This window comes from Crinia signifera, chromosome 7 (assembly GCF_055691185.1).
Source record: "Crinia signifera chromosome 7, ASM5569118v1, whole genome shotgun sequence".
Classification (NCBI taxonomy): Eukaryota; Metazoa; Chordata; class Amphibia; order Anura; family Myobatrachidae; genus Crinia; species Crinia signifera.
Window position 1 is genome coordinate 118,809,489 of NC_139223.1, and position 27,482 is coordinate 118,836,970.

Here is a 27,482-nt window from a genome sequence, read left to right on the forward strand (position 1 = left end):
TATATATATATATATATATATATATATATATATATATATATATATATATATGTATGTATGCAAGGCGGCGGCACTCACTCACAACAAATAAACTGAGTCCACTCAGTAATTCATATAAACGTTTTCGGTTTACTTAACCGTCATCAGATATCTGATGACGGTTAAGTAAACCGAAAACGTTTATATGAATTACTGAGTGCACTCAGTTTATTTGTTGTGAGTGAGTGCCGCCGCCTTGCATACATATATTTGAACTATTCGTGTTCTGGGAAGGCACCGCAAATATTGGACTTTATACACAACAGTTGGAGTGCCGAGACCAATTTATTGGTGTGTATATATATATATATATATATATATATATATATATATATATATATATATATATATATATATATATATATATATATATAAACAGCACTCACAAGGTTTTGAAAAAAGAATTGTATTTGTTGTTACAACATGGTATAGAACAAGCAGGCTGACCCAACACCCCACCCCTGATGAAGACTGGACAGGCTTCCAGTTAAAACGGCTGTTGGGTCAGTCGTTGGGTCTATACCATGTTGTAACTATATACACACATACACACACACACACACACACACACGCCTTTGAATCATACAACAGGTAAAATCTACTGGAGAACCAGTTCTAAAACTTTATAAATTGATAAATATAAATACTACACAAGGTAGAAGGATGAGCCTTGTACTGTAATTACATACCTAACATTATAATTGCCCATGAACATTATTGTATTGAAATCAAAGGAAGTATTCATTTTTCAAAATTATTGGTACTTGTGTACTAGCACGGCGCCCATCGCAACGCAGACCATATCGCATGCGATGCGACGCGCTATCGGCCGATGTTGTACAATGGCATACAATTTTAAAATTGTATGCCATTGAAATTGTATAAGCACCCTAATGGGTGCTTACAATGCTTAAATGCACCCCCACGCCACCCCCCCCCCCCCCCCCCCCGTATAAACGTGAACCCGAAGCATGGCGAGCGCAGCGGTACGCGTCCAACGACCTTTTCATACCCCCACTATCCACGTCAGCGTGGAGTTGACTTTATAAAGTGTGGCAAGCGCAGCGAGCCACAGAGCCCGAAGCGTGGCGAGCCCCGCGTGGGGACGCGGATACCTTCACAGGTATCCACGTCCCCTCGCAGGCTTCCCAGGTATCCGCGTTCGCTCGCCACGCTTCGGGCTCGGTGGATCGCTGCGCTCGCCACACTTTATAAAATCAACCTTATGCCGACGTGGATAGAGGGCGTATGAAAAGGTTGTAGGACGCGTACCGCCGCCACTCGACACGCTTCAGGTTCATGTTTATACTGGGGGGGTGGCGTGGGGGTGCATTTAAGCATTGTAAGCACCCATTAGGGTGCTTGAAAGCACACATTAGGGTGCTTATACAATTTAATATCGTATATGCGTTAAAATCACATTGCATCGCATGCCATCGGGTGTATGGCATGCGATGCGATTAAAAAAAAAATCGGGCGACTAATTATCGGGCGCCGTGCTAGTACACAAGTACCAAATTATTTTTAAAAACACTGATGCAAAACTTACCCATTATGGGAGCCAGGTATTCGTAATATATTCAGGTGAACGACAAACTTCCCAAGTGCAGCCCACTTTTTCTTCTATAAGATACAATAAAAAAATACTTCTATTATTATATAAAGGAACATAGCTGAAAAAAAAATAATAATAATGACATGCCTACACATATACAACATATTAACATGTTTTATTCCACAGCATCTACTGTATGTACTGAATGGTTCTCCAGAACTTAAAAGCATTACTGCAATGTTCCCAGGGGACCAAAAGGGAGAACAATTTTATAAACAAAGACAAATCAGTGCTGCAAAGACAAGTACAAGTCCCTGCTAAACAATCTGACCCGACATTCGAGAAAAGCAAAGAAAATATTATTAATATTATATTAAATAATATTAATAATAATAATCATCAAGCGCCTTAAAACGGACATAAATCCAAAATACCATGGTGCACTTTGCCATGGTTACATGGAAGCAGCTCTCCACAGAAGGATCAGGTCTCTTGCTTTGATAAGGTTGTGTATCTTTACTGTGGTATAAAAATAAGAAGCACCAGAACATTACGTGCAGACTCCAGAACACATTGCAGACTAAACACCAAATACAAGAACAAGTAAGGCAAACTTACTTCACTAGGGATTATCATTCAAGAAATATTACTCTATGTAAAATGCTGAAAACCGGCTGTCTAACAGTATCGGTGTAAAGAGCACATAGTACAAAAAGACTACGGTGCCCGATTGTTTAAGTGGGAGTGGATTGCTTACATGAGCAGGGATACAAGATTGGAATTACGGTTAGGGTTTAAAGCAGGCATTCCCAATCACGGTCCTCAAGGCACACCAACAGTGCAGGTTTTAGTGATATCCAGGCTTCAGAACAGATGGTTTAATCAGACTCCCTCAGATACTAATTAAGTCACCTGTGCTCAAGCCTGGATATCTACAAAACCTGCACTGTTGGTGTGCCTTGAGGACCGTGGTTGGGAATGCCTGGTTTAAAGGGTTGACAATGTCTAGGTTGACAGTCAATAAGTCGACACCAAAAGGTGGCTAAACCTCTCTAAAGTCCTAATTAAGGTGCCTAAAACTAGGACTTATCACAAATGTCGGTACTTATATGTTAGTTGGGCGCCCACTTAGCTATTTGCTTAGTTTTCCACGTCCCCTTGCGGGGCTCGCTGCACTCGCCACACTATATAAAATCAACTCCATGCCGACATGGATAGTGGGGGTATGAGTGTACTAGCTATAGTGGGTGCCCAACTAACATAAGTACCCAAATTTCTGCTTGCCACCTCAGGAAGCTGCAAGTAGAAATCCCTGCGCTGGCAGCTGATCGCACCTCAATGGAGCAATGTAAAATGAATTGCTCCAATGGGCACCTACTGCATTTGAGTACCTGCAAATCAATTAAATTCATCCTTTGCATCCTGCTTCTTCCAACTACAAATAAACAGCTTTGTAGGCTGTAAGAGGCCCACAGGTGGTGTATATTATTTGGTTATTGGAAAATTAAGGACAAAATAAGACTAATCTGCTTCCTGCTCCTTTCCATGGGTCAATAGTGTGTTAGAAGACCTGCCTCTGTATTGCACTACTGACCACACCACAGTGAGGCTGAGGATATGCAGGAGGTAATTGTGGATTTCTTCAAATTCAAGAGATCACTGGAGATCTCCTAAGTTTAGGAGAAGATTCCTTGAGTCTGACAGAAATGCCAATCCATGGCCATTGATGATCGGCGAACCTTCTGGGAAATGAACCATGCTGAAAATGTTTTGTTGATCTCGACCTCTTTGCGGAATCAGGAATTTTATGCATGTTTAATATTCCTGGTACCCTGAACAGTTCACCAGGACATGGATGAGGCATGCAATCAGATAGACGCCACACCGAGTAAAAACCTGCACTGTGCAAGTCTGCAAATGACATATGAAAATATTGCAAATCCAATCGCAACTCACTAACAGTCAAATGATTTTCCCCAATCTGCGCAAGTGTGCTTAACTCTGACCTTTCCACAACTGTGTGTCAGGGGCAGGCTGATCCATGCCAGAGCTGACATCACACGCCCCGCCCCCCCCCCCCCCCTTAAACCGATTGGGCACGCCTGTGTCTTTTCTGACACTCCGAGAAAATGGATGGTTACCACCCACAAATGGCAGCTTCCTGTCAGTCAGGTTGCAAATAGAGATGTGCGGCGGCCACTTTTTCGGGTTTTGGTTTTGGATCTGGATCTCCCTTCGTGTTTTGGATCTGGATTGGTTTTGGCAAAACCACCCTTGTGGGTTTTGTTTTTTTTATGAAAAAATGCTAAAAATTGCTAAAATAACAGAATTTGGGCCTGTTTTTGCCCCTAAAGTATTATTAACCTCAATAACATTAGTTTCCACTCATTTCTAGTCAATTTTGATCACTTTACAGCTTACAAAATTGTTTTCATTTACTGTAGTTGGGCCAAAAGGGTATACCGAAGTAGCTGGATGACTAAGCTAAGCGACAGCAGTGGGCATCACATACATGTGGACCTTACACTTCCAACCTGGCACATCTTGGAAGCAGAGCGACACTGCAGGGGCAGACAGGGTGGCAGTTTAATAAACTATCCCAAAAAGAGAGAAATGCTCCAAACAGCAAAAAATACAAAGAGGTATCGGCCTTGTCATGACTGGTGGTAGCAGCTTCAGCACTTCTATCAGGTTGCTGATCTCCCACTATTTCCTCCTCCATCATCCTCCAAAAATGTGTTTTTATTTTATTTATTACTTTTATTTATTTTCCTTACTTTACACTGGACACAGCCTGTCACACTGGACACAGCCCCTTGGACACTGCCCTTAGACACTGGACACAGGCCCTGTCACGCTGGACACAGGCCCTGTCACGCTGGCCCTGAACATAGCCCCTGTACGCTGGACACAGCCACTGGACACAACCCCTGTACACTGGACACAACCCCTGTACACTGGACACAACCAATGTACACAGCCCCTGTACACTGGACACAACCCCTTTACACTGGACACAACCCCTGTACACTGGACACAACCCCTGTACACTGGACACAAACCCTGTCACACTGTACACAGCCCCTTGTACACTGGCCACTGCAGCCCCTGTACACTGGACTTGTGTACAGCAGCCCCTGCAGACCCTAATCGAGTGAGCAGCAGCAAAATAATATATTATTATAGCACAGCACAGAGCACAACCACCCTCTTCCCTCTCCTATGCTGGAGTAAAGATGGCGGGGCGCGCGTGCGTCTTATATAGAATCCAGATCCCGCGAGAATCCGACAGCACGATGATGACGTTCGGCCTCGTTATTGGTCCGGAATTCAGGCGGGAACTCCCGTGCCGACTCGGATCCTGACCCGGATCCCGCTATTCGGATCTGGCGGATCTCGGGGATCCGGACCCGCTTATCTCTAGTTGCAAAGGGTATTAAATTAGTCATTGCTGCTTTTTGTTGTTTGGCCTTTTGTTGTTTGGCCTCACACAAGCGCAGTCATTCGATAATAAAACCACTTGCAAATTCGCACTACAGCAATTAGCTCTGAACCAACCCCCTAAGGGCTAATGCCTTTATACCTGTCACCCATATAAGGAAGAGAACACTATGGGGGTATTCAATCCCAGCCAATATTTAGCCGTTTTCAACAGGAATTGAACGAATCAGTGTCAGGTCCATTTTTCTGACTGTCGGAAGATTCAGACAGTTGAAAAGTCCAAGAATCTGCAAAAACGGCCATGGATTACACAAACCAGCTGCCCTTTTGACAATGCAGATTCAACTTTTTTTAAAAGACAAATCTTTATAGACAAATCCTATTGAAAACTTATACAGTAGCAGATATTTCCACCTGCTGGGAATCTTGGCCGGATTAACCCCTTGAGTGGTAGGTTTTGTTGGGGCAGGGCAAACCTACCAGGGCAGGTTTGTCCTGCCCCAACAAAACCCACAACAGTTGGAATCCCCCCTCCCTCACTACTGGCACGCACCTATTTCAAATTTCCAGGGCATACCACTCAAGGGGTTAAATAGCCCCCTTTGTAGCAATATGGGCACAAATTATGACATGCACCTGCTGCTGCAATCACTGAGGGCTACATTTAAATAAAATTGACAATAATGTGTTGGGAATTGTGTTCCAAATATGGGGAAATGAAAAAAAAAAAAAAACATTTCCCAGAAACGCCTTATGGTCTTATTTCCTATAGGGCAGTGGTTCCCAACCCTGGTCCTCAAGTAACCCCAACAATGCATGTTTTCCAGGTCACACAGCAGCTCATTATTCATACACATTTTAAAAGATCCACAGGTGGAGCTAATTATGTCACTTGTGATTCTGTGTGGAGACCTGGAAAACGTGCACTGTTGGGGGTACTTGAGGACCAGGGTTGGGAACCACTGCTATAGGGTATCCTGCAAACAGCTTGATGTCCCAAGTCAGAATAGTGTTCATTCTAGCACCTGCTATCTTTGAAAACTCATTCAGTTCCTCTTCCCTGCCTGGGGTGTCGCTGTCTGCTGTAGTGCTTCTAGCAGAGTGTGGTCTGTATATCAAAACTGATATGCAAACCAGACCTGTGCAAGAAACTCCACAGCAGACAGTGACACCGCAGGCAGGGAACAGGAACTGCATGGGTTTTCAAAGATAGCGGGTGCTAGAATGAACACTACAGAATATTCATATTACTAAAATTCAGCACTAAAGATGCCCATACACGTCCCGATACGGGCGGGCGTTTTTGAGCTTAAATAGCACACCTTATGCGTGCGATGCGATGAAAAGCAAGTACAAAAAGTATGTGCAGCACATACTTTTTGTACTGTGCGATGAGGTGCCGCGGGAGCGCGCACCTCAAAGCACAGATCGCACCGCCCACATCGGGACGTGTATGGGCACCTTAATATGTATGTACATAAAGCCCTGTACACACAGGACGACGGTAGCCCCATGCTGAGCAGTGTAATTAAGCATATATAGCTCAGCACACATTGCTGACACACATGCGAGACATCAGTGATGTGTGATGAGCGATCTCTGCTGAGAACACTGGCAATCCAGACTAGATTTTGACTGCATGCAAGATGGTACAGCAACTAGTCAACTTTACTGAAGAAGCGAGTGGACTTAGAGGCGCGGCACGGGGCATCATGCAGGGAAGTGTGCAATACACAAGGGGCTGATGCACTGCACTGATTCATATGCATGCCTGGCTGTGTTTCGACCGCCCATTACCCCCAGGAATTTCATTTTTATCCCATTTGGTGTAATTTACCCCTGTACCCTGACCACTGTTCTAGACAATGGCTATCCTCACTGTAAAGACACAAGCATAGAATGTCAATGTTTCACAAAGGTAGATCCTTAACAGAGTTGTAGTCCTGTCCATATACAGTATGAGTAAGATGCAGCTAACAGATTACCACACAGGTCCCACAGAACAGGAATAGTGCTTCTCTTCATACACACAACGGATATTTCATCACACAAATTCAATCTCAAACAAGTAAAGACTCTAGATTTCACAACAGATAACATTAACCCAAGGAGAGATAACAAGAAACTGCTGCATAGCAATTTGCCAACATACAGTAAGCGATAACAGCTGAAACTGTAAAGCTGGATACTTGCTATAGGAAATATTGGACAATGTTGCGGATCCCAATGATCAATGTATAGTGCAGTGATTCGCAACCTTGGTCCTCAAGTACCCCCACACAGTGCACGTATTTCATGTCTCCACACAGAATCAGAAGTGACATAATTACCTCCACCTGTGGATCTTTTAAAATGTGTCTGAATAATGAGTGCACCTGCCAGTAGACTTGGTCACCATGCACACTGTACCATCGTTCAGTTGTGTACCTAACTTCAAAACACAGGGCTAAAGGCCCATACACACTGGGCGATTTTGAGCTGCAAGTGAGCGAGTGCTGATGCGTGCTCCCGCATCATCGCCGGTCACCGGCATCGCTGTGCATATCAGCCGAGCAAAACTCCCAGTGTGTATGCACTTTAACATTCTACAGTGCATTCTCAAACGAATGCCCCTTTCAGACCGCACTTTCTACCTGTTTTTTTGCCGTTTTAAAACGGTAATTTGTGCAGTCTGAAAGGTGCAGAGTGAATTTACCGGTTCTAATTGAACTGGTATTTCTAAATGGTAATAAAGCAGGGTCCTACCCGTTTCAGACCCGTTTTTTTTCATCCACTGTTTTCTATGTGTTAAAAAGGGTTCAGTGTTGTGAAGGAACAAAAACTGCATTGAAATAACGTTTACAGACATGCGGTGTGAAAGGGGTTTTAGCTGGCAGACCCGTCTTTAGAAACGTTTTAAAATACCTGGTCAAAGTCAGTTTTGCGGTCTGAAAGCAGCATGAGAAGAAGATGATGAATGAGAAGAGTAGCTTATACAACAGCAACATTTACACAAAGACCAGAGCATACAGCAACAAGTACAGTGGCTAATACCTGAGCCTCTAATCTCTGACCACACAGCACTAACAGGTTCTTAAACATGTGAAAACAGCACATTTTCATCAAATAATGATAACTATCCCTTAAGAACAAATGTTAAACTAGTATGTGCTACAACACACCCTAAAAAGTTTGCCTGTTTGTCCACATATTTTTTTATTCAATTCCACAAGAAATGTTTTTTTCCTATTAGAAAGACCATAAATAACCTGAATTGATCCTAACCACCAACCATGGCAACTTTGCAAGTGCACCATGGTAGCCAGTTTGTCAACCACTGCTGTAGACACTTATTTGCTGATATACAGTTGCTGACACCATTTAACTGCTTCTATTACTTTGCTTATGGCCACTAAGGGCTATTCAGTTGATTTTGCATGCCTGATCTCCCATCTAAAGTGATGGGAGATCAGGAGTCACAATTCAATTCCATGGAGGGAGGGGGGACCCGCTGCACTTTGCCAGCCACAATGCAAAGGGCAGCTCTTAACGAAAAAGCTGGCTTTAGCTTTAATAATCACATATGTTAGTGCAGCGGTTCTCAAACTGTGGGTCCTGACCCCAAAGTGGGTCCCGTCCTTCTCAGCATGGGGTCGCGACTCCATGTTGCTGACCATCAAGCTGATGACTTTTCTAATCTCAGTCAATGATACAAGGAGTCTGATAGATCTGTTGCATTGTCTGTTAGTTTAGACGGTACTTGTGTATTATCACGGCGCCCATCGCATACAATAAGGCATGCGATGGTATGGGATGCGATATCGCGCAATGTTCTACAATGTCATACAATTTTAAAATGCGATGGGATGCGATTATAACTTGTATAAGCACCCTAATGGGTGCTTTCAATGTTAAATGCACCCCCACGCCACCCCCCAGTATAAACGTGAACCCGAAGCGTGGTGAGCGCAGCGAGCCCGCGAGGGGCGGCAGTACGCGTCCTCCGACCTTTTCATATTCCCACTATCCACGTTCGCGTGGAGTTGATTTCATAAAGTGTGGCCAGCGCAGCGAGCCACCGTGCCCGAAGTGTGGCGAGCGCACGCGCATAACTTCAAAGGTATACGCGTCCGCTCGCCGCGCTTCGGGCTCGGTGGCTCGCCACACTTTACAAAGTCAACTCCACGCCGACGTGGATAGTGGGGGTATGAAAAGGTCGTAAGACGCGTACAGCCGCCGCTCGGCATGCTTTGGGTTCACGTTTATACTGGGGGATGGCGTCAGGGTGCATTTAACATTGTAAGTTAGGGTGCTTATATAATTTTTCATCGCATAGGGGCTAAAATCGCAGTGCATCGGGTGTATGGCATGTGATGCGATGAAAAAACGCGCAATCACATATCGGGGGCGCCGTGATAATACACAAGTACCGTTTAGACTCCTCCCATCATTTTGTGCCTCCACAATGCTGCCATGTATGTGCTGTCTGCTGACTACACGTGTGATGTGATGACCTTCTGCAGTCACTTGCTGGGGTCCCGTAATTATTTTTATTGTCGGATTGGGTCCCAGAGCAAAATAGTTTGAGGACCCCTGTGTAAGTGCATATGCAATAATTAAAAATGTGAATGCCGGCGATGTGCGGCCAGGGTTATTAGAAAATCCCGCCCTATGTCTGTTAGTATCTTCTAAAATGGGTACATACATAATAAACCACCAAACCAGCAACATGATTAATAACTATACCACAGTCCAATATGATGCACAGTACTTCATAAGGGAAGAGGTCACCAAACAAGTCATCAAACATTAATTTGGGGGTACTCACTATAGGACAATCCTCACTTGCAATGTGGATTGCAACTGTACAGTGATTAAATGACATAACAGTAACTTTATTGCAGGAATCAACCATGTTGTGTAAAAATTTGAAGGCCTAACGTAACGAAGGAGTACACTATGCGATTTGGGCCAGATTTCACCGATTATGGTGGATTGGGCTGAGAAATCGGCCCGAATTGCAGGTGTATGACATCGGATCGGATCAAATGCGCTGTCCCCCAATCAGCGGCCGTCTAGTCTTTTGAATAGGATTTTTCCATTCTGCCACACTCTGCCTGCAGCTCCCTGGAAGTACATGCAATAAATCACATGCGATGTATCACATGTAAAAAAATGGCACATCAAGTGCAAAATCTTAGTGAGCTCTTCCCTGGGGAGCTTCCGGGTGGGGAGTGGTGGGAATCTCAGGGGAAATCGGGACTGACTTGTTCTTAGAACAAGTTGGCCTAATATGGGCCTTTAAGCTGGGTAGACACCTATAAATGTATCTGTCCAATCTATCTACTGGTATCAAAAATCTGTGAGAATTACTCTGAAACAATGGAAAATGAACAAAAATGATTGTTTGCATACATTATTTTTAAAACAAATGGATTTAACCAATTTGTCTGAGTGTCAAAGAATCAGAATCAACTTTATTGGTCTGATTTCCAGTGTTTGGATGCAAATATTCAATTCTCATATGCTACCAAATATTCGTCCACACCGACACACCCTGCCCAAGATTCCACCTCCTGCAGGCTGCCCGGGATCCCGCCTCCTACAGCCCTGCACAGCCAATCACTGCACCTCCGGCATTTACCTAGCAAACTACAGGACAGCTGAGCCGTCGCTCGGCTGCCCTGCGGCGCCGACGTCTCAGCTGTCACTCAATTGAGTCAGGGCAGCGGGGAGCCGGGTTATGCGGCGCTGCTGAGGAAATCCCGGCTGGCTGCTCCAGTGTGGAGTGCAAAACATGTCCTCAGCAGCACCTCGGGCCAGTCAAGATCGGGTTATGGCCCGTAGTTTGCCCACCCCTGCTCTAAAGTGTACCCAGCTTAGTATAGAGCAGTGACCGATACAGCAGAGGGCAGACTGAACTGCAAGGTGCATTTATAGTAAGTTTGTACTGTTGCATTTCTTACACAATGGAATGACTAGCATGTATTTCCACGACATTACGAAAAAAATAACAAAGGCAATGGTTCCCAAACTAGATCCTCAAGCAGGGGCGTAACTAGATATCAATTGGCTCCATAGCAAAAGTTTGTAAGGGCCCCCCATTTACCAACTGATGGTGATAAATGTATGTAAAAACATATTACTTAGTAGATGATGGGCCCCCCTCAGCTCTGGGCCCCATAGCAGCTGCACTCCTTGCACCTATGGTAGTTACGCCCTTGTCCTCAAGGCGTCTTAACTTATAGGATTTTTAAGACATTCGTGCTTGAGCATAGAGCAGGGGTAGCCAACTATAGTACTCGAGAGCTACCAACAGTTCACGGTTTCTAACTCACCTAACAGATACACAGGTGCACTCATTACTGACATTTTAAAAGTGGAGCTAATTACTTGTTATTCTATGAGGAGACACAGAAAACTAGAGTTGGCTATCTGGCACAGAGGTACTAATTAATCCACCTGTGCTAAAGCATGGATAGGCTTAAAACTTAAATGGTCAGAGTATCTTTAAGCCCGAGTTTGACAGCCAGTGTGCCAGGAAAAAATAAATAAAATATATATACACACACATACTTGGAGGTTTGTTTGGCACTCCAGGTCAATATACTTGAAGGTTTGTTTGGCACTCCAGGTCAATAAACTCTGCCTCTACATACATACTGAACAAACTATAAAATAAAAAAACAAGACATTTATATTGACTGGTAGGGGTCCCAAAGTGTATACACAGCCCAGCCAGCACCATAACCTAAAGGGGGTCAGCAGGTGAAAACAGCATACAGTAGTGGTGGGTACAGCAGATGAGCTTGATGTGTGTTGGATAGGCTGGCAGCCGGGGTACACCGGTCGGCACACACACACAAACAGTAGATCAGGAAAGTTACATGCGGGGGCGGCGGATACCCCTGGGGCGACACGGGAGCACGCGACACCCACCTGCAAGCTGACAGGCCGGGGCACTACTACAGTCTCCGCCCCCAGCCCGCTCCTCCCGGCGACCCGGGGGGAACTCAGGCCTGGGGGCAGCCTCTCTCTGCGCCCGGGGAGAAGTCACATGAGTCCACGGCTCCGCTGCTTCTCTCCAGGGGCCCTGTCACAAGATGGCGGCCATCCCGACAGCAGCAACTGCGAGCCCGAAGCAGCTGACGTACAGCAGGCGCCCAGTGAGACGCCTGCGGGTGGGGAGTAAGTGGGGGAATTCGGGTGCCCCGGTATATTGTGGACAGCGGCGGACGAGCAGAACTGGTGTCCGGATACACGAAGACCGTGCACCCAGCGCATGTGACGTAACGGGAGCGGATGACGGCGGAGGGGCGGGGTCAGACTGCCATATGTGGAGGCGTGGCCAGTCCACTATTATGGGAGGGGTAACATTTTAGTGATGCGGAAGCTGACTGTATTATCGCGTCATGTTCCGGCAGCAGACACAGTCACACAGACACTAGTGCCTCTGCCTGTACACAGTGCAGTAACCGGGAGACATAGGAAATAGATGCGTAAGCCCCATCTCTTGGCGGCCGGGAGCATGGCAACAGGCCAGTTCCTGGCTTCAGACTGCAGTGTAGCTGTCAGACCGGGCCTGAGGAAGCGCTGCTGGAGCGCTGTTTCTGACAACACGAGAAATCGAGGTCACCCGGTACAGGAGAGCACTGTGAGCAGTAGTTCCGGTATGCTGCTGCTGCTCTCACGTACCCCGTAGCCGTGGCTGGAGTGCCATAAGGCCGGTTTCACACACTCCGGCCGGACGGTGATATCCCGCACGGCCAGGGAGCCGTGCCGCACACATTAGTTGTGAATGGACACTATTGTGTCCATTCACACGGGACGGCCACGGCACGGCTGCAGCCGGATCCCGCCACTGGAAGGGACGGCTGCCGGGCTGTGGCCATCCCCTCCATGATAAACTAGTGTGTGCGGCACGGCTCCCTGGCCGTGCGGGATTTCACCGTCCGGCAGGAGCCGGAGTGTGTGAAACCAGCCTTACTGCCCCCCCCCCCAGCATTTCCTTGGCTGCGCATCTCTTCGGGAGCGCACACTGCACAGTGCAGCCTGCAGAGCGCCATGCCCCTCTGTGTCCTAGGCTCGGCACCCTGCAGGTTGCACTGTGTATTGTGCGTGCCTGGCTGAGGGACCGCCGGGTAGGGGGGGTAGGAATGGCCACCATCGTTGCCATTGCAATCGATGTTAATTCTGCAACTGGCCATCGATAGTGCTAAACTATGCAATGGATGACCATCGATATTTTTACATATCGATGGTCATTCCATTGTGTTTGATTGATTGGCCTGTGAAACAATCAAAACACGGGGGCAGGGGGGTCGAGCTATGCTCCGTGTCCCGGCACTTTGAAACAAAAACAAAACATTGTTTTGCTGTTCCATCGATGGAGGGAAACCATCTGGTTCTCCCCCATCAATGGCAAAAGCATTCGACATCGGCCATGAACCATCGAACCATCGATGATTTCAAATCATCGATGGCCATCCCTAGGGGGAGGCAGTGTGCAGCCATGGGGGTGGCACCATGCCCTTGTCTCCTCCAGAGGCCGGGCCCGAGACAGCTGTACCCACAGCACCCCACTGTTGGCAGCCCTGGTTATATATACGTACATACATACAGATACACACGCCCACCCATGTTTCCCAAAACTTATTATAGTGCAATGCATATATGTATACAAATAGTATATACTCTTTGTTTATTTGTTTTCACAACAAGATATTGCCTTGTGGTCTTATTAAATGAATGGTAGACAACCGTGCAGGTTCACACACATTTAGTCCAACACAATTACATATACTGCACAGTATTATACACACAGTTATGTATCTACACTTCTGTATCATGTTTATGATTTTTTTTAATCCTTTGTCATTACTATTGCTTCTTGCCAATAGCAGCAACGTCAGTATGTAAGTAGGTGAATTGCACAAGTAAGTTCATTCATATATATTATTAAGCAGTAAATGGGGGAGATGGGGCAGTACGGATGGTGTAATGGTTAGCATTGCTGCCTCACAGCGGAGTTTATATATTCTCCCCGTACTTGCGTGGGTTTCCTCCAGGTACTCTGGTTTCCTCCCACAATCCAAAAATATACTGGTAGTCTAATTGGCTCCAAACGAAAAAAAATTAACCCTTGAATGTCTGTGTGTGCGTGTATATGTGATAGGGAATATAGATTGTAAGCTCCACTGGGGCAGGGACTGATTAGGGATGGCCATCATTGCCAATGCCATCAATGGTTGCCATCGATGGCAATTCTGCAACTGGCCGTCGATAGTGCTAAACTATTCAATGGATGACCATCGATATTTTTACATATCGATGGTCATCCATTGTGTTTGATTGGCCTGTGGGCCAATCAAAACACGGGGGCGGGGCTTCGCGGGTGTCTGGGGGCGGAGCTATGCTCCATGTCCCGGCACTTTGAACAAAAAAAAAAGGCAAAACATTGTTTTGCTGTTCCATCGATGGAGGGAAACCATCTGGTTCTCCCCCATCGATGGCAAAAGCATTCGGCATCGACCATGAACCATCGATGATTTCAAATCATCGATGGCCATCCCTAGGACTGATGTGAATGTTCAAATATTCTCTGTAAAGTGCTGTGGAATATGTATGCGCTATATAAGAAACTGTTAATCAATTAGTATAAAGGGCAGGATGTTCAAACATCCGCAGCCCTGCTCTGCCCCTCTTCGTCGCTCATCGCCGACATAGTTATCGCATATGCTGTAACATATGTGATAATTATGGCAAAGGACAGCTCTTGCGTTAAGAGCTGTCCTTTGCGGTGAGTCAGCAGGACCCGGCGGCTCTCCCCTCCCTCCCTTACCTGGCACTGCTGTTGCTGCGCCGGGCTCTCCTCCTCCCTTCACCCAGAAGAGGATCATAGTGCAGGGAGGAGGAGGTCACAGGTCCGGGCAGCAAAGGTCTGTGCTGCCCGAACACAGGTGAGGGGGGGGGGGGGGGGGGGTTGGTGCGGGGCGGAGATGGGTCGCGTTAGAAGAAGCCCATAGGCTTCTATGGGGCATCCCCAGATTTTTCTGGCGATTGCCCCTCGACCCCGTCGCGGTAACCCGGCGGGGGATGCTTAGAGCATCCCAAAATGCGTAAAAACCCAGATAACGGGTTTTTACTGCATTTTTAGTTTAGAGAACTCCCCCAAAATCTTTTTGAGAACTTATCTCTCTAAAATTGCCGTAGTTTCACTATCATTCATATGGGGGTACTGAGGTCTCATTACATTGGGGAATAGAGAGTATACGACAGGCACATAACTTTTCTTCAACCAGGGTGTGCTGGCTCCTCCCCTTTACTTCCCCTTACTAGCCAGTTTTAGAACATGTGCCCTCAGGAGAAGATTCACACTCCTGGAGCTCCAGAGAGTTTTTCTTCAGTTTATTTTATTTTATTATTTTCGGTTGCTGTTTGGGCTTAACAGCTTCCCTGTGACAAGGGAAGATGGGGGAAGGGACAGTTGCAGGCCTTTCAAGAAACCAAACTGGTCCCTGCTGCAGGTCCACTGACCTGAGAGGGTGCTGTCACCGCAGGCATTGTACTGCAGCAAGCACACCCCTGGCTCAGCCTGAAAATGTCTGTGGTGAGTGTTACCCGGGGTCCCCACAGTGGAGTACCCCAGTTTTTGTGTGGCATAATGGCGATGGCTGCGGCGGTGGCCCTGCACAGGGACTGCGCGCAGAGTTTAAACTTCAAGCTGTGTGGGTTAATCTTTATTAAAAGGTTCCCAGGTGCCAGTATAAATATTAGAGATGCCCGGGCGCCATGACAAGGGGCGGGGCTTAGCTTAGAGTGGGACCTGAGCGCGCCTGTAAACTGCTTCCTGCTTCTTCTCATGCTGTGGACGCCATTACAGCAGAGCAGAGATCACTCCTCAGCGCAGCTTTGGGAGAGAGAGAGAGAGAGAGATCCATCAGCAGAGACAGCAAGTATAGTGCTAAAAAGCGTTTTAAGTGTGCTGTACAGCCACTTCTTATAACAGACAATATATATTATATATTGGTGTCTGTGCATTCTTCCAATCTACCTAATAGGGATATTAGGTTGCAGGGTGCTGGTGTCCCCCATATACCTCTGAGTTCCCCCACTGCTAGTTAAGCGTTTACACACTGTTTAGACATATATGATAAATCTGCACATTGAAACAGATACTGTACATTCATTGCTTGTGTGTTCAGTGTGATTGCAGTGTGCTCTAGGGGGTGTTATTTTCTCCAGCATGGTGAGGAAAATAACTTGCATGATTTGCAGCAACAAGTTTGCTCCAAATTCTACATCACAGGTTGCATGTGAGCAATGTATGTCACCAAAGCTCAGTAACATGTCTCCACAGCTCAGTGGTGGTTCTCAAGCTGATTCCCAGGAACCCTCATGGGCCATCTTGTAGACTGTATCATCATAGCTGGCAACTAATACTTTGCAGACTAAGCAGGATTTAAAGGTGCTCACGGCAAGGGTGGATATTCTGACACCCATGCCAGGGGTGTCCCGTAAACAGGCACTTGAAGCCATTGCACCTGGCTCTGATATAGACGATGGTGACGTGGATGATGTTGTAGATTCTCAGAAGTCACAAACTTCCATACCGAGCACCGAAAATTTGATCCTAGCTATTAGAGAGGTATTAGATTTACCCTTAGAGGCCCCTGCTGAAGGCGACCCCTGCTTTGTGTCACACAGGAGGCAAGATGTTGTCTTCCCTGAACAGTCTGACTTAGAGGATGTGTTTAAAGCTTCCTGGAAAATTCCATAAAAACGCTTCTTGTTATTCAAGCGTTTTAAGTCTGCCTTTCCTTTTGACCCTACGGGCAGGAAGGTGTGGGAGGAACCCCCTGTAGTGGATGTTTCGGTAACCCGCCTTTCAAAAAAGGTGGTACTCCCAGTCCCAGGTACCTCGACCTTAAAAGACGAGGTCGAAAACTAGATGGCATGGTAAAGGCTATGTAAACAGCCAGTGGGGCGTCCCAGTGCTTGCTAGTTGCTGGATGGCAAAAGCTATCTTTACACGGGCAGGCCAGATACAAGAAGGCCTGCTGGGTGACATGGATGTACCTACCATGGCTGAAAAGCTACGTCACATCCAAGACACGGCTAAAATTATGTGTGAAGCACAGAAGGCGTTAGGAGCCATTAACGCGTGTAACTCTGCCATGGCTGTATTGGCACGCAGGGCCCTTTGGCTGCGATAGCGGGTCGCTGACGCGGACTCCAATCGCAGCGTGGAAAGCCTCCCCTTCTCAGGGGACAGGCTATCCGGGAGTGAGTTAGATTACTTAATTTCAAAAGCTACAGCTGGTAACTCCACCTTCCTCCCGTCAGCTTCCACTCCGGTGAGACGCCCCTTTACAAGTGGTACACAACAGTCCTTTCTGACCTCCAAATTTAGGCCTAAGGCCAGGGGGGGGCTCCAACGCCAATAGAGTCGCATGAGGTAAGCCCAGAAATGCAAGGCTTCTGCAACTAGAGACCGTAGCACAGGCGCAGCTGCGCCTAAACCTGCCGCATGACGGGCTCCTCCCACCTTGAAATATTCTCGCGGTGGGGGCTCGGCTGAAGTATTTCAGCAACGTGTGGGATGTATCCTCCCTCAACCCTTGGGTCAGGGATATTATTTCACACGGTTACAAGCTGGCGTTCAAAAGACAACCCCCTCAAAGATATTTCAGGTCTGGACTCCCAGCTGCGGCGGAGGATCGCAGTATCCTCAGACACGCAGTACAAAAGTTGGTGCATGCACTGGTGATTGTATCAGTGCCTCCATCAGAAAGGAACAAGGGTTACTTTCCAAACCTATTTGTGGTTCCAAATCCAAACGGGTCAGTCAGACCCATCTTGAACTTAAAGTCCTTGAACCCCTATCTGAGGGTTTTCAAATTCCGAATGGAATCCCTGAGGGCGGTTATTGCAGGACTGGAAGAAGGAGAATACCTGGTGTCCATTGACGTGATGGACGCATACCTTCACATACTGGTGTGGGCTCCACACCAGGCATTTCTGAGATTTGCAATTCTGGATGAACAGTTCCAGTTCCAAACCCTACCATTTGGACTTTCAGCGGCCCCGCGAGTCTTCACCAAGGTGATGGCAGAAATGATGTTCCTGCTAAGGACTTAGGGGATAAATACTATCCCATACTTGGACGACCTGCTACTGAAAGCGGAGTCAGCGTCAAAGTTAATGGGGGCCATAGAAAAAACCAGACCTCTTCTGTCGGATCATGGACGGGTACTAAATATACCCAAGTCTTCACTGATACATCCCAACGTCTCCAGTTCTTGGGGATGATTTTGGACACAGTGGAAAGAAGGGTGTTTCTCCCATTGGAGAAAATTACTGCACTATAACAGCTGTTACTGGCAGTGCTGTCTCCGGAGAGAGTCTCTGTCTACCTCTGCATCAGGCTGATGGGGAAGATGGTGGCCTCATTTGAGGCTCTCCAGTTTGGGAGATTCCGCTCGAGAGTATTCCAGTGGGACCTGTTAAGCCAGTGGTTCCCAAACTGTGCGCCGCGGCTCCCTGGGGTGCCGCAGCACAGTGACAGGGGTGCCGCGGCGCCAGTGTCCCTGTCTAAAGGCAGGCAGCCTTATGTGAAAGAAAGAGAACTGATAACAAGATATCAGATAGGGGTGCAATTCCTAGACCTGGTAAGCAAAAGAAAAAGCTGCATCTTAAATTAGCGCAGTCTACTGTATTTCCTTTTTGTAGCCTTATGTGAAATTAGCACCAGCCGGGTACAGGGAGTACGCGCCGGGAGTTGGACGGAAGTGAGCGCCGTGCGGATGCAGGGAGTGAGCGCTGGGAGGGGGGTGAGAGTGAGCGCTGGGCGAGTTCAGGGACTACGCACTGAGAGGGAGGCGGGGACTGGGAATGAGCGCCGGGCTGGAGGTGCAAGGTGTGAGTACCGGGAGGGGGGCGGGGACTGGAGGTGAGTGCCGAGCTGGAGGTTCGGACTGCGGGATGAGTCCAGTCAGTGACCTGTCATAGTAATTAGCCTGCCGCAGCGGGGGAATGTTGTACAAGGTGACTTATGGTGCTTCCTGTGCCTGGGCTCAGACAGTGGTGGCTGTGGGAGTGTGCACAGCAAACAAGTGTCCTCCTAACAGGGGGAAACTGTTGCATAATAGTAGTGAGCTACGGGGGGGCTCTAAGGGTCAGCAACCCTAGGCCCCCCTCTCTGATGGGGCCCCGCTCCAACCGCTGATTAAATCTGTCAGCAATCTGATCCGCACGCTGCTCCACTCTCACTGTCAGCCATCACAACCAGCAGTGCTGCTGAGCCACGGCTGGCATCTGCGATATGTTAACCTGCAGACTGCAGGGAAGGAGACAGGATCCTGCCTCCCGCCCTGGCCATCACCTGCCCACCTGCTGTCTAGGATAGAAAATATGCAGGTTTATGCTTTATATTTTAATATAATGGGGAACAGTGAGGTGTAGCTGTGATGGGGGGACAGAGGTGTAAGGATGACGGGAGATGGAGAGATGCAGCTGTTACAAAAGGATGTAGAGATGCAGGGGTAGGGATGGAGAGGTGCAGGGGTAGGGATGGAGAGGTGCAGGGGTAGGGATGGAGAGGTGCAGGGGTAGGGATGAAGAGATGCAAGGGTTGGGACATCGCTACGTGTGTAGGGGCCATAGCAATAGTGAGGCATGGCCCCACTAGTCGCTCTTGCCTTGCCTGGCCTTGCCACCATGCTGGATATTAATCAGTAGTTATGGACCTTGGTTCTCACCGGAGAACACTGTCCCTGACAGATTGCTCAGCGCACAGCACTGACACATTGCTGTGTACTGAGCAATCTAGCATTTCCCATGTGTAGACCCCTTAAAATGATCAGATTTGCTCGGCTACTCAAAATAGCAATGAACCGGTTCTTCTTTCATCTTACTACAAACCATTAACCTCGCTATAAAATTGATTGTATTTTATTCATGAATTTTTTGCACAGGCCACCTAGTTACTCATTATAATGATTTTGGCTTAAGGGTGCCTTGAAAAAGCTATCGAGACCCAAAGGGTGCCATGGACCGAAAAAGTTTGGGAACCTTTGTGTTAAGCACAAGATTTGGCAAAAATATGTCTTGGTGTGAGCACATGAGTTTTCCGCCAGCGGACTTCAGATTGGACCGTTTTCTGCATTTGTTGCAGGTGGGCCTTGATAAAGGACTCCGGCTGGGGTCTTTGAAGGTTCAAGTATCGGCCCCCTCCAGACCTTTTTACAAGGAGTCTTGAGAATACAGCCTCCATTTGTACCCCTGATGGCGCTTTGGGACTTGGATGTAGTCCTGACGTATCTTCAGTCATCATGGTTTGAACCAGTGGACACTATCGACTTAAAATACCTCACCTGGAAGACGGTGATGTTATTAGCTCTGGCCTCGGCCAGGAGAGTTTCTGAGCTTAGTGCTCTCTCTTGTAAAAGTCCATACCTGGTATTCCATCAGGATAGGGCGGAACTTCGGACGAGACAGCAGTTCCTGCCAAAAGTGATCTCGGCATTCCACACGAACAACCCGATTGTGGTACCTTCTCGTTCGGGACATCAGGATATCCCAGAATCACTGTATGTGGTGAAGGTCTTGAAGGTTTATGTCAAAAGGACAGAGAAAAAGAGCTAAGATACAGCGCTAGGGTTTTTCTGAAAATAATTTATTACAATATCAAGTAAATATTTAATAAATGAAAGAATGAATAAAAATATCACACATAATGCAATATATATGAGAATTCTCAAGTGGTAAAAATCAATAATGTTAAAAAATGATGATTAAGATTTTTCCAGCTAGCATTCAATATTTTGGAGGATTGGCTTTTGTGTCCAAATCAACACCAGTATATATTTGACATGTGGTATGGATATCCTTGTTTAAAGGTAATTGGTGAAGTCCCGGAAAAAATGCCTAGTCAGGGATTCCCAAGTGTCACTGAAGTGATGGAATGAGGCTGTTCTTTAAGGTATGGCAATACCTGGCTTAGTAGCTGCAGAGTATGGCTCAATATGGGGATCCAAGATAGTAAAGTGAAGACTGGTCCGGATGAAGTTGAATATGGATTTCCAAGGATTTGTAGCTGGAACTGGTGTGAGATGCTAAACTGGAATCGGACTGCTGTTACCTCAACGCGTTTCGGCGTGTTCACACGCCTTCATCAGGAGCTGAGGTGTCTTGTTATGGCCAAGGTTGTCCTTTATATACCTTGAATTAATTGGGAAACTGATCCCGAGTGTGATTGAGATTCACTGACAATCTCTCAAAAAAACACATATCTTAAATCTGGATATATACAGTTTATACATAATGGATGCACAGAAGAAATCAAAACTTATTTAATATTAATAGTATAAATGACAAAAAAAACACATTATTGTGTAAACACATATTGATAAAGTTGTGGGGTTTCAAGATCACGTGATCCGGAAATCCCCTGATGGAAAGTCAGACAATTCACGGTGTGCAAAGATCTATTTATTAATGCAGTGATCAGAGATTTGTATATAATAAAGGGTAAAGTGCCTTTCAATAATGTAGAATGCTAAATTGGTTCTATCATCTCCGCTATCACAACGGAGTTGTGTACCATATAAGTTCCTGGGCGGAAGTGACGTCATGCCCCAGACAAGTATGGGCGAAAGTGGTCATATTCCGCCATTTGAAAGTGTGTATTCTCCGTTATACAAACGGAGTTGTGTTCCATGTACAAGTCCTGAGCGGAAGTGACATCACGGCCAGGACAGAGAAGGGCGGAAATAGTCATGTTCCGCTTTTTAGACATGTTAATATATGGTGGCGGGCGTAAGTGGTGTCTCATGTAGGATGAAAACCGGAAATAGTAATCCATGTCAATACCCGGAGACACACACAATGATGCACATAGTGGATGGCGGAAATCCGCCTCCCTTATGCAGATGGTTGGCAAATGGCTAATAATATAAATAGCACACCATGTACTGTATAATATATCATATCATTGAATATAGATAATTTATCAGCATACACATTATGCTTATATACAGGACCTTTTTATTTAGAAACATAATAACAGTCAAATGAGGAATAAATAAGTAAATAATCATAGAGAATAATAAAAAGACATGATAGAGAGTTTTAGGAGGATAATAATAACTATGATGAGGAGATTGAGCAGATATTAGAAAATTAAAATAAAAATAATAATGATAATAATAAGTGATATTCTTATGACTCTGGAGGATTAGTATGTGATATAATCAATTTTTCATTGCTATTATTAATGATGAAAAAATATATTTCGGTACTCTTTACCTAGATGGGCGCCAGCGATTGAAATCGCGGGCGTCGGGGGTAAAAATCGCGGGCATCGTGGGTAAATCGGGATGCCCGCGATGACCGCGATGACCGCGATTTTCCCATAGGGAACAATGTTAAAAAGGCTGATTGACCGCGATTTTACTGTTAAATGGCTCAATGGACCCGATTTGGCCATAGGAATCAATGTTAAATGGGCCACAGAGCCCATTAACCCTTAAATGTCCCCCCCAATTTTTAACGCCACCCCACGATCCACGCCAACCCGAAGCGTGGCGAGCGCAGCGAGCCCGCGAGGGGCGGCGGTACGCGTCCTCCGACCTTTTCATGCCCTACTATCCACTAGGGCGTGGAGTGAGAATAGAATAGTGTGGCGAGCGCAGCGAGCCACCGAGCCCGAAGCGTGGCAAGCCCCGCAAGGGGACGCGGATACCTTCACAGGTAGACGCGTCCCCTCGCGGGCTTCACAGGTGTCGGCGTCGCCACGGACACCTGTGAAGCCCGCGAGGGGACGCGTATAACTGTGAAGGTATCCGCGTCCCCTCGCGGGGCTCGCTGCGCTCGCCACGCTTCGGGCTCGGTGGCTCGCTGCGCTCGCCACACTATTCTATTCTCACTCCACGCCCTAGTGGATAGTAGGGCATGAAAAGGTCGGAGGACGCGTACCGCCGCCCCTCGCGGGCTCGCTGCGCTCGCCACGCTTCGGGTTGGTGTGGATCGTGGGGTGGCGATAAAAATTGGGGGGGACATTTAAGGGTTAATGGGCTCTGTGGCCCATTTAACATTGATTCCTATGGCCAAATCGGGTCCATTGAGCCATTTAACAGTAAAATCGGGTCCATCGGGCCTTTTAACATTGATTCCTATGGTAAATCGGGAGCATCGCGTCGCGGGCATCGCGGGTACTTTTATGGCCGGCCGCGACGCGACCGACACGATTTCCATGTTTAACATGGGTTTCAATGGGAAATCGCGGGCATCGCGTCGGTCGCGTCGCGGCCAGACATAAATGTACCCGCGATGACCGCGACGGGCGCCCAACTAAGTAAAGAGTACCTATATTTCTGTATATAAAAGAATGAATATGCACATTATAAAAAGACAATGAAAAAATACAATAAAACAATACAATTAAAATGCAAGGGATGCCAAAAAATTATATATGCAAAAAATACCTTTTTTATATTATATTTATAATAGTGAATGAGGAAGAATGAGCCATGTCTTGATTTATAATTGCTCTTTGTTCTATTGTTCTAAGGGACAAGAAATAAGAACTATACTTTTATAGATTTGGTATGCAAAAGGAGGGAGGAAAAGAAGTGATCTGAATATATGAGAAAATAAGGGAGTTCATAGGACACTGTTAGTCCATCGGGATGGAGGCAGTTTAGTTTGAAAGTCCAATACACTTCCTGTCGACAGAGTGTTTTATACCGGTCTCCCCCTCTCTGAGAGTGGGGGATATGCTCTAGGCCTGTTATCGGAAGATCTTTTGGGTTTTTCTCATGTACTTGTAGGAAATGTCTAGACACTGTGACAGAGAAGACCCTTAAGAATATTTCAACGATGTTCGAGGAAGCGTACTTTCAAAGGGCGTGTAGTACTTCCTACATATCTTAACCCACATGTACATGTTAAAAGATAAATTACGTAACTAGTGTCACAATTGATAAAATTTCTGATGGATATTGATTCATCATCCAAAATTATGTTAGTGGTCTTTTTTGTGGTATGTTGACACATTGTACAGCGCTTTTTGCTGCATTTGTGAAAACCAGGGGGTCTGACAATTAACCAAGAATCTGCAGTATGGGTATCAGTGTTCTCCTCGATTTTTTTCAGATAACTTGGAGCTAGAATGGACTTGAGGGACCAATTATTTTTATATATGACCAAAGGTTTGGTAGGTAACAGATCTTTAAGGATTCTATCCGGTTTAAGGATGCTGTAATTCCTATGGATTATATGTTTAATCTGTGCATGAGCATTATATACTTACAGATAAAAGCTACCTCATAATCCTTATTTGGTATATTTCTAGGTTTATGCACTAATAAAGATTTCCTATCCATAGCCTGTACTTCTCCAAGGGCCTTCTGTAGGAGAAGGGTCTGGGTATCCTCTAGATCTGAAAGAGGAAATCATTTCGGAGGTCTGGAGATTGAAAATCTCTAATGAAGAGCAATTGCGACGTATCCGCAAGAGTTGTCCTTTAGGTATAACCTTCCAAGACTGGTGGTGTGAACTATTGAAATGTAAATATGATTGTGTGTCAACAGATTTGGTGAAATTAGCCGTGGTCTATTATGTGTAAAGAAATATCTAAAAAATCAATGTGAATAGGATCAAAGTGAGAAGTGAAGGATAAATTAAAATAATTATTGTTGAGTGTAGTGACAAAGTGCTGTGCAGAAAGGTGATCACCATCCCAAATAAAAAATAGATCATCAATATAATGGCCATAGAACACCAGGTTCGCGCCAAAGCCGTCGCCCCACACATGGGTGTCCTCGTACTCACCCATGTATAGGTTGGTGTAGCTAGGCGCAAACCTGGTGCCCATGGCCGTCCCCATCACCTGGAGATAATGTGTGTTGGAAAACAAAAAATGGTACTTGTGTAGTTTCACGGCGTCAGCATGGGGCCGTGCGTCTGAGTCCCCTTGCGGGGCTCACTTCGCTCGCCCACGCTGCGGGCTCGGTGGCTCACTATGCTCGCCACGCTATTTAAAATCAACTCCGTGCCAACATGGATAGTGGAGGTATGAACTATCCATGTTGACATGGAGTTAAGTTACTTTTTTGGACATATTTCGTGGCGAGCGTACACCCGGAAGTAGCACGGCGCCGTGAAACTACACAAGTACCCAAAAAATTATTGTGCGTGAGGATGAAAAAAATTGAAGAAATAATAAAAGATTGTTGTTCCTGTGTCAGGTCACTATCTCTGTTCAATTTATTTGTAAGATGTTTGATGCGCAAATCATGTGGTATGTTGGTGTAAAGGGATTTTACATCCAGGGTCATAAAAGCATATGTTTCTTTCCAAGGGATATTCTCAATCTCTTGGAGAAAGTGCGTACTATCTTTGAGATGTGACCTGAGCACCGGAACAAGAGGTTGTAAATAAAAATCCACATAATGTGACAGATTTGTGGTGAGTGAACCAATCCTGGAAATAATGGGACGACCGGGAGGTGAGATTTGTGAATTTTTGGAAGGTGATAGTACGTGGGCGTGATGGGGTGAGCTGTAAACAAAAATTGCCAAGTATCTTTAGAAGTTGTATTTTTTGCTAAAGCATCATCAATTAGGTTTTTAAATTCAATTTGAAATGCAGAGGTGGGATCAGATTTGAGTATCTTATAAAAGTTGCAATCATTCAATTGACTAAAGGCCTCCTGCATATAGTCCCTCCTATCCTGGACAACCAGACCCCCTGCTTTGTCCGCCTCCTTGATCACTATGGATGTATCCATTGTCAATAATTTTAATGCTCTTTTTTCTGTTTTGGATAGGTTAGAAGTTCTATTGTGTTTTTGTTTACAGAGGTCCCTAAAGTCTTCAAGTGTACCTTATAGAAAGTCTCCACAATGGCGCTTTTTGCCGATAGTTGAAAAAAATCAGATTTACGCTTAAAAGTTGTGGATGAAGTGTCATAGATTTTTCTTTAATTAGATTCACCTTCTTCATTCTCTATTAAAAGCTCCTGTAGGGTTATTAAAGCTGGATCATCTGAGAAATCTAGAACAATGGGTTGTTCGAACTCTGTTAAATTAGTTATGTTTTTGTTAGCGAAATATCTCTTCCTACATAAAGTACAAATATATCAATTTAACTCCACAAAGAGTTCAAAGATGTTATGATCATCCGAAGGAACATATTTAAGTCCCTTAGCAAGTAAGGATAACCCATTTGCATCGAGTGTTCTAGAGGAAATGTTAAATACATTCTTATGGCTAGTATCTTGATTTGTATCATTTACATTGTTAGTTCGTTTATTCTGGTGTTTTCTTTGAATGTATCCCTCCTCTGGTGCCTCTTGGCTTTTATTTTCCCTTTGTCTTTTTGGAGTTCCTATGTGTTGTGGGGGGTGTGGGTTTTCCCAATGGTTGGAGTGGGGGCGTTCCAACTGAAAATACCGTTGGGGTGATATGTTGCTTCCCCTTCTATTATAATGTTGTCTATCTTTGGGTCTGACCCCCTCCCCTCTAGGATGATATGAGTAATTCTCTCGGGGGACTATATACTCTTTCTGTTGGAATTTTTGTCTGCTTCGAGAGTACGTGTTGTTTCCTCTAGAAAAATCTCTTCTGGTCTCTAGTGCCCTGTTATTATGATTGTATTGATGTCTGGACCGAGACCTGGGGTTCCTAGTTTCAGTTTTAGTTTTATTTGTATGTCCGAACTCTATCATTCTGATAATCATCTAGCTCTCTCTGTTTTTTCTGTTTTGTTCCTAACAATCCTCTCTCGTATTTTTCTATTCGCTCATTGATTAACATGTCTTTTTTTCCTTATAGTCTTTACGACTTGAAAAAGCCTCCAATCTAGTTTTAATACCCTATATTTCTTTGTCTAGTTGGTTAGTTCTCATAGTTCTGTACTTGATGACTAATTTCAGCATATTGGTGGAACAGTCATCCAAAAGTTTGTCCCAATCTTTCTGGAAGTCTGAGTTCTCTTGAAAAATGGATGGTTTCATAAGTCTCAGACTGCGGGGTATCATCTTTTTATCTACATAATGTTGTCAAAAGGACGACAAGGGTCCGTAAGACAGAGTTTCTTTTTATGATTTATGATGTACACAAGAAAGGCTGCCCGGCATCGAAACAATTGATTGTTAAGTGGATCCGTTTCACCATACAGCAGGCATATGTGGCAGCCCAATTGACTATACCGGCCTCTGTGAGAGCTCATTCCACTAGAGCCGTGGGCGCATCCTGGGTGGCTGCTCGAGGTGTGTCAACATTGCAGCTATGTAGAGCTGCCACTTGGTCAGGTCAACATACTTTCATCAAATTTTATAAGTTTGACACTATGGCCAAGGATGATACCCAGTTTGGGCAGTCAGTGTTGCAACAGGCTCCGCACGTTCTCGCGCTTTCTGGAAGCTTTGGGACCTCCCCAATGTAATGAGACCTAAGTACCCCATA

The 27,482-nt window shown here is 45.8% G+C and overlaps 1 protein-coding gene and 1 long non-coding RNA gene across 4 annotated transcripts in view; one reads left to right on the forward strand and one right to left on the reverse strand.

Moving 5' to 3' along the window:
• MAP3K2 (mitogen-activated protein kinase kinase kinase 2) overlaps nt 1–12,337 on the reverse strand; it is a 56,319-nt gene extending 43,982 nt beyond the window's left edge. The window contains exons 1-2 of one of the 2 annotated variants that reach the window (XM_083153673.1): nt 11,954–12,337; nt 1,589–1,659 (exon numbers count right to left, since the gene is read on the reverse strand). In XM_083153673.1, coding sequence (XP_083009799.1) covers nt 1,589–1,592 — 4 coding nt within the window. In that variant the 5' untranslated portion in view covers nt 1,593–1,659; nt 11,954–12,337. Of the gene's footprint in view, nt 1–1,588; nt 1,663–11,953 lie in introns of both variants that reach the window. The other variant, XM_083153672.1, reaches the window with a different exon arrangement.
• The window catches only part of LOC146020492 (uncharacterized), a 33,477-nt gene continuing 18,235 nt past the window's right edge, over nt 12,241–27,482 (forward strand). For both annotated transcript variants that reach the window (XR_014450798.1, XR_014450799.1), the window contains exon 1: nt 12,241–12,684. This is a non-coding gene — a long non-coding RNA (uncharacterized LOC146020492). The remainder of the gene's footprint in view (nt 12,685–27,482) is intronic.